Genomic DNA, 13,193 nt, shown 5'->3' on the forward strand with positions numbered 1-13,193 from the left:
TTCAGTAACTCTCTATGCCCTCTTAAGCTGTTCTATATTTTCTCCGCAGGATAAACTGCCACACATATAGAGAAATATCATCAACATATAACCGTGACTGGTAGGAACAGAGAAGCTCATGACAATCAGTTTAGTAGGGAAGCCCCACACAGAAGCACAGAGGTTCGCTCAAAAATGCATTTTCTGCAATACCCCCACAAAAAAAAAGTCGGGATAGATATTTACATGAACCCTCACATGAGAGAACTCTGGTTGTGATGGTATAGGTAAAGATCCAGGAAAGAAGGCTGGGGCACTCTGGGATACTGGAGTTGAAGCCTGTGGGAGGACAGAAGGTCCTGGTGGGATACATGGGATAGCTATCTCCACTAGCGCCTCTCCCCTCTGCTGCTCCTGCATCAGCACCTCTCCCTGCTGCTCCTCCTGCATCAGCTCTCTTGCTTGTGATGGGATAGAGATATCCATCTGTTCATCTGGATTGAAAGAGCAGAAAATAAATTACTAGCAGATCTCTATGTTGTACCTACTTTCCAACATTCCATTAAGAGATTTTTATCTGCAGTGGTTTATGCAACTCTCTCATACTTCAATGGGTGAACCTGAAATCTTGGGGCGGGAGGGAGGAGTGGGGGTAAACAATAAATAAATAAACAAACAAACAAAATTAACACAATTATCTGTATCTTTAAATGAACAGGGTGAAGGGTTGGGGAGAGTTCATAACTATTTTGCTACCACAGGTCTACATTTCTACAATTAGAAATAAGTGTCTAAAATTTATACAAATTATTCTCTGAGGACATGTTTTTGGTTTTTGTTTTGCTATTTCTATTACAACGCAACCAAATTCAGACCCCACTAACTAAACATCTATTCTAAAGGTACTTCAGATTTTGTGCAGCAAATGAGATGGCAATCTTGCAGAAAGGAATGGCGATTTGTACTAGAAGTTCATGGATACGTTAACCCTGACAGCGAACGGGTACTTAGAGAAAATGTGTAAGAACCAAGGTATACAGAACAAGCTGTCTTTTGGTATGACCTTCTAGAATACATACATGTAACATATAAAAGCTTTTTAAAATATTGTATTAGCCATTTCACTTAGGGTAAGATGACTTTTATGACCCAGTTCTCTTTCCTACTGCCCTAACAGCATATATTTAAGCCATACCTACCTGTAGCAAAAGAATGGCTTGCCCCTAAGAAAGGAGGACAATGGCAAGAAGCACTCTCTTTTCCATATGAAGTTTTCCTCATCTTTCATGTGAAGGAAATTTTATCATGATAGCTATGCAGGAAATACTGACAGTATATTGGGATCTGAATTACAAATACAGATCTCCCTGCATCTGCCTCTTTCAGCATTCTCAAACCCACTTTACACTTTAAGTGTAATTTAAACAAGTTTTGAAAAGGCTAAAGGCTCAGACTAAACCACGAAGTACAGAAACAACCACAGGTGAGTATGCAGAAGACTTTACCTTTTGCTTGCTCCTGTTCAGTAGGACTGCTAGGGACAAGAGCACTGGATCCAAAGGCAACAGGAGATGGAACGACTAGGCCTGAAGAGCCACTGCAGAAAAAGGTAACATGGAAAAAGAACATATATCACTAGAAAATTGATGAACTTCTCAAATGTAGATCCAGCTTGTCACATTAGGAGTCTTCTCACAAGAGCATGTCAGGTATTCTCTAGCAAAGTCTTGTTTGTTTGTTTGTTTAATTGTTTGAAAACAGAAATGCTGAGGTATTAACAGGCCAACTCCTGTTCTTACCCTTGCCGTCAGAGTGGATCCAAAGAGTGTTTATCAATATGGTGATAGGTGCTTTATATATATGTAAATATATAAAGACCTGAGAAATCATCATTGACCACACAGGCATCATTAGTTGATATCCCTGTTGACTGGAAGCTGGCAAATGCTATCCCAGTTTCAAGAAGGGTGGTCCGTTTAAGAAGGGCAAGAAAGAAGACCCTGGTAATCACAGGCCTGTCAGTCTCACTTCAGTGCCTGGTAAACCAATGGAAAAAATACTCTGGGAGTTATTGAAAAACACACGAAGGACAATGCACCCACTGGTCATGGCCAACATGGATTCACAAGGGCAAAGTCCTGCTTAATTTATTTAATTTCCTTTTATGACAACATTACCCACCTCGTTGAGCAAGGGAAGGCACTTGATGTAATCCTTTTGGATTTCAGCAAAGCTAACAATATTGTTTCTCACAGAATCCTTCTGGACAAGAAACTCAAGCATACAGCTAGATAAATGCATAATACGATGGGTGAAAAAATCAGCTGACTGGTCAAGCTCAAATGGCTATAGTAAACGGAGTTACATCAGGCTGGCAGCCAGTCACTAGTGGGATTCTCCAGGGCTTCATTTTGGGGCCAGTTTTCTTTAATGTTTTTATAAACGATCTGGATGCAGGACTCAAAGGTATACTAAGTACATTTGCAGATGATATTAAATTAGGAGGAGCTATTGACTCCCTTGAGGGTAGAGAAGCCTTGCAGAGAGATCTTGACAAATTAGAGCCTAGACAATCACCAACCACATGAACTTCAACAAGAGCAGGTGCTGGATTCTGCACCTGGGATGGGCCAACCCTGGATATACATACTGACTGGAAGACAAGAGGCTGGAGAGCAGCCTCAGGGAAAGAGATCTGGGGGTTTTGGTTGATGGTAAGTTGAGTGTGACTCAATGGTGTGTCCTGGCAGCCAAAAGGACCAACAAGCCCAGCATTGCTAGCTGGTCGAGGAAATTGACTGTCTCGCCCTGCTCTGGTGCAACCTCAAGTACTGTGTGCAAGCTTGGGCGCCACAACATAAGGAGGTCATAAAACTATTAGACAGTGTCCAAAGGAGGGCAACAAAAAATGTGGTTGGTCTTGAGGGGAAGACATGAGGAGCAGCTGAGATCACTTGGTTTGCTCAGCTTAGAGAAGAAGATACTGAGGGGCAACCTCATTGCAGCCTACAACTTCCTCACAAAAGGATACAGAAGGGCAGCCAGGTGCTAATCTGCTCTCTCTGGTGACCAACAGTAAGACTTGAGGGAACAGCATGAAGCTGCACCAGGAGAGGTTCAGGTTGGGTATCAGGAAAAGGCTACTCAGAAAGAGAGGAACCTCACCACTAAGAGGTTGGTCAGGCACTGGAACAGGCTCCACAGGGAGGTGGTCACAGCACCAAGCCTGCCAGAGTTCAAGAGGCATTTGGACAACAATCTCAGACACAGGGTTTGATTTTTGGATGGTCCTGAGTGGAACCAGGAGTTAGACTCAATGATCTTTGTGAGTCCCTTTCAACTCAGGATATTCTATGATTCTATACTATAATTGAGGAAGACAAAGCACTTATTTGAGCTCTGGCTAGGAAATGATGATTAGAAAGTCACCTGACAACACAAACTTAATGAGAAATTGAGGAGACAAGACTCTGTCACTGCCTGCAACAGCACTAGTTAACATGTCAGCCATGGCCCGGTCATCTAACGCAGTTATTTTGAGAGCACCTCCTTGCTCTCCACATTGTACAGTATGAAAGAGATAATTACAGATAATTGCTACAGTGTATTCAGTCAACTTAGAGATAAATAATGCAGTAGCTAAGAAAGTACAAGTGTCAAGGGCATGGTTTTAAGATAGGAAAGACAAACATACACTGATAATGTGTGTGACGGGGAAACTGGAAAGTGAGGATCCTCCGGGGGAGGGGAAGTAGAGAGAAAGGAATAACCTTCAGGCTTCATTGTTGGTGGGCTGTGTGGGGAGGAAGCGTGGGAACACCACACTGAACATGAAGAAGAGAATTTTGGCCAGTGTTCTCAAAAGAACAATCAGCAATTTAGGTTCAAAGGTCACAGAGACCTTGCTAGAACACAAGCTGAACTGCTTTCTGCTTTGACAACTTCCACCTAAGACCATGCACATGCAAGAAGAGGGAGTAGACAACAGAGAAAGAGCCAGCACCAACTGTGAGACAGCAGAGCAGGGCAAAAAGTCAAAGGCAGAAGAACGTACATAATATCCACTATCATTAAAAAAAAGAAAAGAAAAGTCATCACAACAGGGTAAGTCAAAGAAAGAATTACCAACAGATAGCTGGTGCTGGAATAGAGCTGATAACCCCAGCAGGAATCTTGTTGAGGCAAAACAGTTAAGCAAAGAGCTCTTTTCAAGAGTTGCCCCGGGGTTACAAGCTAGAAGCCGCAACTTCATTCTATATTCAGCTATACATACACCTTTATTCAGTGAACATAATCAAGGACACCACAGTAGCAAGATGTGAACACTCTCTCCTAGCTTACATGCTCTCCTAAGCGCTTCCACACAATTTCCTTATGCCACACACACATTCACAGTCGAAAGCGAAGATCTCAGAGTTCTAACAACAAAAATGCACTATCATTCACTAGACCAGAACTACGGTGATGACCTTTAAATAACAGAATTCATTCCTTTTGCGCATAATGCCCTCTCAAATACATCTTCTCTGTAAGATCTACTTATTAACCATAAAATTTTCTATCCTATAACTGACACTGTAATTTTTAACTATAGAACTACACGTTATAATCTGTAATACCTGTTCAAATCATGTGCACGGAAACTTGAGAACTCTATTTAACTACCAGCTCCAAATTGCAAGGTACAAACACAAACAGGTGACATGGAATCCAAACTAGCTTAACTTGCTTTTGTTGCACAAATTAAGGTAAACAGATAGCATTAGCAGTCTTTGAATAAAAGAAAGCATGGTGGAAATGGTACAGAAGCTACTACAACATAGTTTTGTGTTTTTGGGGGTCTTTTTTTTTTTTTTTTTTTTTTTTTGCTTACGTGGAATGACTCTGCTGTACAAGAGATCCCTGTCCAGAGAGCTGCAGGAGGTGCAGACTGCGGGCAGGGGTGCATGCCAGAGAACTTCCCTCTTCCACCCTGGTTACAGGACAGCCATTCCCTGAAACAATTTTGAACAAAAGGAAGTAAGATTAGAAATCTGGCCATTAAACAAGTTGATCAGAAAGTTTTGATGAATGATGTACACCTTACTGTAAAGTCACAGCCTATCCTTGTCTGCCTTTTTCACACAAAGGTGGAGAAGGACAGCATGTAGAAGTCCAGCATGTGAAATGTGGTCATCATACAGTTCAGACGATAAAGGTAGTTTATAACTACAGAATAAATTTTTTTTCAGACCAAAATGTACATATCTTTGTACTTGGTAATTAAAAAAGAAAAATTCCCAATGGCTCCAAAATTACCCCCCCTCCTTCAAAGACATCACATTGACCAGAGATTCAATTTCCGTAAGCGGTTACTGAACCTTCCGGGTACAGGAGGTTCACACACGAAAACATACTAGCATAATCACAGTTGTACGCAAATTAAAGCTAAACAAAAACCACTAAGTGAGACTTAATTTAGTACGTGCTTTGTAGACTGTGACAAGCTTCCCTGTCAAAACTTTTATTTTCTAGACCTGTAACTATAAGCATTGCTAAGAACCCTACTACTTCTTCTCGAACCTTTTAATTATGGATACCAAAACCAGACCTAGACATCCTCATACCATGACAATACAGCGATGACCTCTTTCCTGATGCAATTTCATAATCTCTTCTCTTTCAGGAAATGAACACTAACCTAGGTGGCAAGTAAGATCGACTGAAATCATGGTAACATTTTGGTTGCAGGGTACTGTCCTATCCCAAACAGGAACACCAATGATGCTAAATGATGCGAAGGAGTAAGGTGGAAACTACAAGAAGGATATTGAGTTGCTAGAGCATGTACAGAGAACAGCAACAAAGCTGGTGAAGGGACTAGAGAAAACAATGCTTATGAGTAACAACTGAAGGAACTAGCGTTGTTTAGCCTGGATAAAAGGAGGGATGAGCAGAGACCACAACACTCTACAACTAACTGAAAGGAGACTGTAGTGAAGTGTGCGTCAGTCTCTTCTATCAGGGAACAAGTGATCAGACATGAGGAAACGGCCTCAGGTTGCACCAGGGAGGTTTAGATTGGGTATTAGGAAGAATTTCTTCATAAAGAGTGATCGAGCCTTGGAATGGGCTGTCCAGGGAAGCGGTGGAGTTCTTGTCCCTGGAGGTACTTACAAGACATGTGGACATGACATTAAGGGACATGGTCTAGTGATGGGACTCAACAGGTGAGGTCGATGATCGGACTTGATGACCCTGAAGGCCTTTTCTATGTTTTGCCCAAGTTACGCAACGTAAGGAAGCCTACAACATTTGCCTACAGTATTTAACCACACTTTAGATTGTGTGTCACTACAAGGCATGAGCATCATTATTACCAGTTTCAGAAGATCTTTTTATTATTATTACTTTTGTTCTTCAAGGGAGACGAGAAAGGAAAGGAAACATATTTAACAAGCAACTGTCACTGTTCTATCAAGAAGTGACATTTAGACACTGCTCCACAGTCCAGTGAAAGTTGTGGCCTTTCATTTCCAGTGTTCTCGATTTTATTTGAAATTATGTGAAAAGTACTCACAGCACTCCACACCCTAAATACTACACAACTGAAAATACCAAGCAGGAATGATTATGATGACCTCTGGGATGGACATTCTTGCTCTATTTGTCTATTGTTACCTGTTACATTATTCTCAGGAAACATCTCCTCCTGAGTTGACAAGATATCCAACTCCTCATGACAAATACCAGAGGATTTCTCACTTTTAAGTGGATCAGAGACGGGCATTTCTTTCGTGGTATCCTCTTCCCCTTCCTGCAGAGCTCTGGGAAAGTAGGACACAGTCACTGACCTGAGAAACTCAACATATCAACTGCAAAACTGTAAAGTAAATGTACTGGAATAGATTAAAGCTATGCACTTCTATATACCAGTCAGAAAAGTGGAAAAAAAAAATCAGAAGTCAAAAAACACACACAAAACAACTTCTGGAATTTCAGCAAGAGAAATACAAAGAACAGGGACTGTTTTACCTTTCAAACTCCTCTGGCTGGCTCTCCAAAGCAGCATGCGTTTCTATGCCTGAGACAATTTGCCTGTCATGCACGTTCAGTTCTAGCAAGGTAAAGAAAAAAACAGAAGAACATTTGTCACTCAGAGGTCAACTGGACTAATACAGAGAACACGTGTAGCTCTCTAAGTTATGTATGTATATATAAAGACAAATTTTATATGAAAAAGATTTAGCATTGAACTATCAACAGAACAAAGAAAAGGATGGAATGAGGTTTCTGCCAGGCATGGAAGTCAGTATCTGATTGTCTGAATGTTTGTTCTAGAAATAAATTTGGAAAGACAGGTTCCAGAATCAGTGACAACATTTGGGAAGCAACAAGCAAACAAATAAACTAGCCCAAAGTAAAGACAAGACAAAATTCTATTCAACTAAGAACTGTGAACTCATTGTTGCACACTACCAATATGGTATTCAGAGAATCGTAACATCTATTAGTTTAAAAAAAAAAAAAAAAAAAAAAAAGCTACAGAGCAACAAAAACACATCTAAGATCATTTTCACATACCATCTTTAGAATCACTCTTTGAAGGTCTGGAAGAAGATGGGATAGCAGCTCCAGAGCGAAACTGATGCCTAGCATCTTCTTCATTGGGCACAAAGTCACTCTCAAAGTCCTGGCTCTGTGAGAGCTCTAGAGCTCCAAAAGGCAGCTGTGACATGCCTGTATCTAACATCAAACATCCATAAGTAATATATGTACCAAAAAAAAAAAAAAAAAAAAAAGCCATTTTTGCCATGGCAAAAGATACGCTAAGATACTGCCAAAGCCCCAAATAAACTAACAGACTCTCAATTCAGCTGTACCAATTAAAACTATAGTAATAGTACAGGGACAGCGACCATTACATCTAAAGCCAGTGTTAACTAGCAAGGTCTTATACAATGCCATTGGGTACTACTGTATATTTGGATACCAGAAAACAATCCTGATAATATAGATTCTGTCCCTGAAAGTCCTTTGATGACAACCATTATGCCAGTTATCTCCTCTGCCATAAAACGGCTCCATCTCCTAGTGGTCACCACGCATATTCTAAGCCATCCCTTGTCTCCAAAATCCTTGGTAACGATGATATTAAGTCCTCACGGATTTTCAAGCTCCAAAGCATGCAGACCAGATGCCAATGGAAAAAGATAACAGTAAGATGCAATGGAAAAAGATGCCAATTTCTGACCAATTATTGCAGGCACGACTACCCTGGTGGGACAAGTGAGGGAACAGAACTGAAAGCTACACAGAAGATTGATCAGATTCACCACCCAGTGACCTGAGGCGGAGAAGATACCTTCTACACATGGCGAGGTAGGACAGTCCTCAACATCGCTTCCAGCTCTTTCTTCAGTCTTTACAGGGGCACTGCAACAGAAAGACCTACTCACCTCGGGGGTTCCCGCGGGCTGCCTTCCGACAGGCCGCTGCTGCTCCAAGGAGCTGCTTCACGGCGGCAACGAGCCCGGCGGCTCCCGAGCCCGCCGAGGAGCGCAGCCCGGCACGGAGGCAGGCCCCGCGCGGCTGCGGCGCCGGAGCCCCCGCGGACCCCGCTGCCGCCGCCCGTGCCGCAGGCCGCTCACGGCGCGCGGCCGCCATTTCGTCGGGCGAGAGCCCCGCGAGGGGGCGGCCGGCAGCCGGCGCACCTCGCCTCGCCTGGCCTCGCCCGGCGCCCACCTGCTCTCCCCGCCGGGCGGCGGCACCTCCTCAGCGACGCGGCTGCGCGGGCCGGCAGCGTCCGGGCGGGCAGGGCTCTCCATCGGCTCCGCAAGCACGGCGCGGCCCCGCGCCCCGCTCTCACCTGCGGGTCGCTCCCTGTCCGCCCCGCCGCCCGCGGGCGCCCGGCTGCCGGCAGGGCCGCGGACGATCTCCTGCAAGACAGGGGCACGCGTCGCGTCAGGGCCGGGCCGGGCCGGGCCGGGCCGAACCGAGCCGGGCCGGGCCGGGCCGCCGCTCACCAGCACGGGGCTCGGGCTCCTTCGGACCGGCAGCCGGCGGGCGAGCACGCCGAGGCAGGCCTGCTCCGCGTCCTCCTCCGGGCCCGCGCTCTCGGGCTGCGAGTCCGCCACGATCAGGCAGGGCGTGCCTCGCTGCGAGAGGCCGGGGTCCGGCTGGCTGCCGCCGGGATCCATGCGGGGCGCCCCGGGAGCAGCAGCGCGCGGCGCAGCCCACCCGCCGCGGCCCTACGGCGCCCGCCCGCCGCCGCCCCGCGCCACGCTTCCCGCAGCCGCCATCTTGCAGCGCGCGGATTGGCGGCGCGCGACCGGCCCGGCCCGCCCCGCGCCGCCGTTCCGAGGGAGGCGCCGTTACCAGGGAGACGGCGGCTGGGGCGCCGCGGGACGAGCGGCAGCGGAGATGCCGCGGCCCCCGCGCCCTTCAGCGGGAGGCGCCGCGCACGCGGCCTCTCCGTGAGAACCGGGGAGAGGGGAGGGGCGGGGGCAGGACAGCCGGCCCGCCAGAGCCCCCCTGCCGAGCGCCCTTTGTCGTTACTGGCACGCGAAAGCCCGGAGCTCCTTCAGGTCCGGCACGGAACTGAACGCCGCTCCTCCCGGACAGCCGTGATGCTGTTCTATGTAAAATTCTAGGCACCCGAGGGAAGTGAAATGCGATTCATTTTCCTGCGTTAATACCAACGGTTACTGGAGAAGCTTGGGCGCAAGTTAAGACCACGTGGTTGTCTTTCAGCTGTAGAGCTAAACTTTTTGCTAAAAATTAGTTTGAACAGACTAATTCAAATCCTCTTTTGCAACTCTTCTTTTTTACTGCTGCATCTCTCCATGTGTTATAGATGAGAATTCTATGTATTTTATTTAAAAATCTGTTGTAGAACTGAGAACAAAGAAGACTGAAAAATAATACCTGGCCTGGAAAAAACTGGTAGTATTCAAAGTTATAGGCGTGAAGTCGCACATGGTAAAACCCTGAAAATAAGAGTTCATGTTAACAAATTTAACATGTAATGTGAAATCCAAGCTTGGACACTCATGTTAAGAATGTTAAACGAGCTATAAATATTTGCAGTTCTCACGGAGGAAGGATGCTTTTTTGGCTGGCTGTTCACCTCTCAAAAGATGCTCCTTTAGCACACATTAAATTGTGTTAGTAAAGCTTTTTCTGATACACTAGCTTCCAAAATATGTACTACTTTGGATAGCGTGTGAAGTTTGTCCTGATGCTGAAGCACGCCGTGAGGCCTCTGACTACTAAATCCTCTTGAAAGCTGAAGTTGTTGATAGGCTTTTGCTACCCATCTAGAGAAGCCAGAGTTCATCTTCACAACATGCTTTATCCCAGGGACCCAACAAGAATACCAGGTTCCTTAAAGGACGGTTAGCAGTCTATGATCCCTAAGTGGCTCAGAAGTTTTAGAATGGGCTCTTGCAGTCTGTTCATTCTTTTTTTTCATGCAGAATTCTGCCTCCATCAGACTGAAAGCATTTTAGATGGTCTTCCTTTGTGCTTACTCTCAACATTAAAACCGTAAAATTCCACAGTGTTTTGGTGAAGTAGAAAGTAAAGCTGCCTTCTAAAGCATAGGTGTTTAGCATGAGCCCTCATCTTTGGGGAAAGTTTGTGGTACACCACTACTGATCCCAGCTGGACTTACTAATGTTTCTAACCTTGCTACTGTGTTCCACTTCAGTGTTTATGAATATGCTCCTTTTCTTATAGACAGAATATTACACAACTGTATCTTTCCTCACATCATCTTTTCCAATTCTATCATGCCAGCAGCACTTTTTTTATTAGCTTTTCCTACAGAATACATGTTCTTCATTAGAGCACTTGAAATGTCTACCTAAGCCAAGTCCTTCTTCAAAATCCAGACCTTCATTTGAAGGTGCTTTTACAGTAGATACAGTTAACACTAACGGGGAGGGAAAGTCAAAGGAATTGTGTTGTAACAACAGAAGTACATGTAAGTGGACAGAATTTATCTCTGGAAAGAAAAAAAGGGCAGAAAAAACAAAGAATGGATCTTGAGAAACAGACAACAATAAAACGGTAACTGGCAGGAGGTAAGATCTTATGCCACAAAAGAAGTTACAAAGGGATGGCAGTCTTTACTAAAGGTACAAGTGCAAACTATCTTAATACAAAGAAAGGATAACCCTGTACACCACAGGAAACTAATTTGACTCAGGTATGACATGCAAACATGGAAATCATTCTGGCTTTCGTAAAAGATCAGTGTAAAAGAACGTCAGAAGCATATAGGGACAAGAATGAAAAAAGCAAAGGCCCAAAGATAGAAACGGTCCAAGAGCAAGAAGAAAATTATTTTATGGACATATTAGCAGGAAAACAACAACCAGAAGAACCATTGGTCTGCCATTTTCTGAGGGGATGCTGCTGGGAGCTCAACGTCAAGAAGGCTGAAGCATGTACTGCTCTTCTCTAAAATGGTTATCAGAGAACAGGAGCTAGCTCAGTTAAAAGACAATGACAATGGCCAAGACTTCACCCTTAAAGCCAGGATGAAACTTTTTAAAGAGTGCTTATCTAAGCCAGATACTTTAAAATCTGTTGAGTTTTCATTTTAAAACATGTTGTCTTAGCAGTTACCTTCTAGAACTCCTGGAGGATAATGGGGTATCTGAAGACTAGAAGTGTCAAATGTACCAGTCTCTCAAAATTCCTTTAAGATCTCTGAAAACGTTGATAACATATCAAACAAATTACCTGTTTGTACCTAGAAGGTAATAAGGAGATGAGTTAGCAACCAACATAGATCTGCAAAGACAAAGCATATAATACCTGATTTATTTTCATGCCAGAACAGGCCTTACAAACAGAAGAAAAGTAGAAGAATAGCAACTTGACTGTAGTACAACTTTCAGCAATATCTGTATGGGGTGATCATAAGCAAAAAAGGGATGCATACCTGTGATGAAATTTCAGTAACATAATTATAAAACTTACACTTTGACATTGATTCCATGTCAAAATGTAAGTAAGTTAGGATGAGAGTCCAAACGTAGATGTGCTGTGAAGGGATGAAAGACACAGACAATATGTCCTCGTTGGAGTTCTTGAACCAACTCCTGCAGCGCCGCGACCTTATCTCTTGTGAGTGGCCATTGATCCACCCATACTGGAGATTCCCTTTTCCATGCGAGATGGAGCATCAGTTGAATTTCTTGTATCTTAGAGAGTTTGCAATGGACAGTTGAAGCTATAGTTTATTTTATTCTGAGCATTCCTTTCTAACGTAGTCTACTAATTGGGATGGAAAAATGAGAACCAGGTCTCCTAGTACTCATAATTACTTTCACTTTGAATCTATTTCTCTGTGTCTCAGAGCAGCCTCAGGTCCTATCCTCAGATGAGGATAGTATTCAGATGGAGAACACCGAATTTCCACAGGTATCTTAAAGGTGGCTGTAGCGAGGTGGGGGTTGGTCTGTTCTCCCACGTGCCTGGTGACAGGACGAGGGGGAATGGGCTAAAGTTGCGCCAGGGGAGTTTTAGGTTGGATGTTAGGAAGAACTTCTTTACCGAAAGGGTTGTTAGGCATTGGAACAGGCTGCCCAGGGAAGTGGTGGAGTCACCATCCCTGGAGGTCTTTAAAAGATGTTTAGATGTAGAGCTTAGGGATATGGTTTAGTGGAGGACTGGTTAGTGTTAGGTCAGAGGTTGGACTCGATGATCTTGAGGTCTCTTACAACCTAGAAATTCTGTGATTCTGTGAATACCAGATCTTGATTTCAAGTGAGAGTTAGATACAAGAACTAAGGCACCTAATAAGATACCTAGGCTTACTAAAGGACTAAGGGTGTTACCTGTCTTTGAAAATCTAAGTTTAAGTATCGTACTCTATTATCACAGTTGCTATTGTTCACAAGGGAAAAAAAAACAAACAAGTAAACAAACAAAACCTGCCTGGCCGATTCCTGTACAAATTATCCTTTGCTCTACTAACCCGGGAGTAAACACTGCATAGTCTACAGCATTCTCAGGGCCTGCGAGTCCGACGGCAAATAAGAACGCCCGGTATGCTACAGACCCAGAGGTCACTAAAGGCTGCCGTGCTGTTTAACATGGAAGATGCCTGGAGCTAACTGGAAGCCCTTGCGCTTACAGCTGACCTGGGGCAACTGCAGAGGCAGCGCGGTCACCGCCGTCTCCGCGTGCACGTCCCACAGCTCGCTGCTTGCAGCGCGCGG

At 44.5% G+C, this 13,193-nt stretch overlaps 1 protein-coding gene across 5 annotated transcripts in view; it reads right to left on the reverse strand.

Moving 5' to 3' along the window:
• Positions 1-9,258, reverse strand: part of TP53BP1 (tumor protein p53 binding protein 1) — a 38,813-nt gene extending 29,555 nt beyond the window's left edge. For 2 of the 5 annotated variants that reach the window (XM_084532814.1, XM_084532812.1), the window contains exons 1-9: positions 8,985-9,257; positions 8,704-8,897; positions 8,324-8,394; positions 7,543-7,704; positions 6,994-7,075; positions 6,640-6,785; positions 4,853-4,973; positions 1,485-1,576; positions 238-473 (exon numbers count right to left, since the gene is read on the reverse strand). In XM_084532814.1, the coding sequence (XP_084388940.1) occupies positions 238-473; positions 1,485-1,576; positions 4,853-4,973; positions 6,640-6,785; positions 6,994-7,075; positions 7,543-7,704; positions 8,324-8,394; positions 8,704-8,897; positions 8,985-9,158 (1,278 nt within the window). In that variant the 5' untranslated portion in view covers positions 9,159-9,257. Of the gene's footprint in view, positions 1-225; positions 474-1,484; positions 1,577-4,852; positions 4,974-6,639; positions 6,786-6,993; positions 7,076-7,542; positions 7,705-8,323; positions 8,395-8,703; positions 8,898-8,984 lie in introns of all 5 variants that reach the window. The other 3 variants (XM_084532813.1, XM_084532811.1, XM_084532815.1) reach the window with 2 other exon arrangements.
• Positions 9,259-13,193: the final 3,935 nt, after the last annotated feature.

The sequence above is a fragment of the Aythya ferina genome, assembly GCF_964211825.1.
Source record: "Aythya ferina genome assembly, chromosome: 11".
NCBI classification, from domain to species: Eukaryota; Metazoa; Chordata; class Aves; order Anseriformes; family Anatidae; genus Aythya; species Aythya ferina.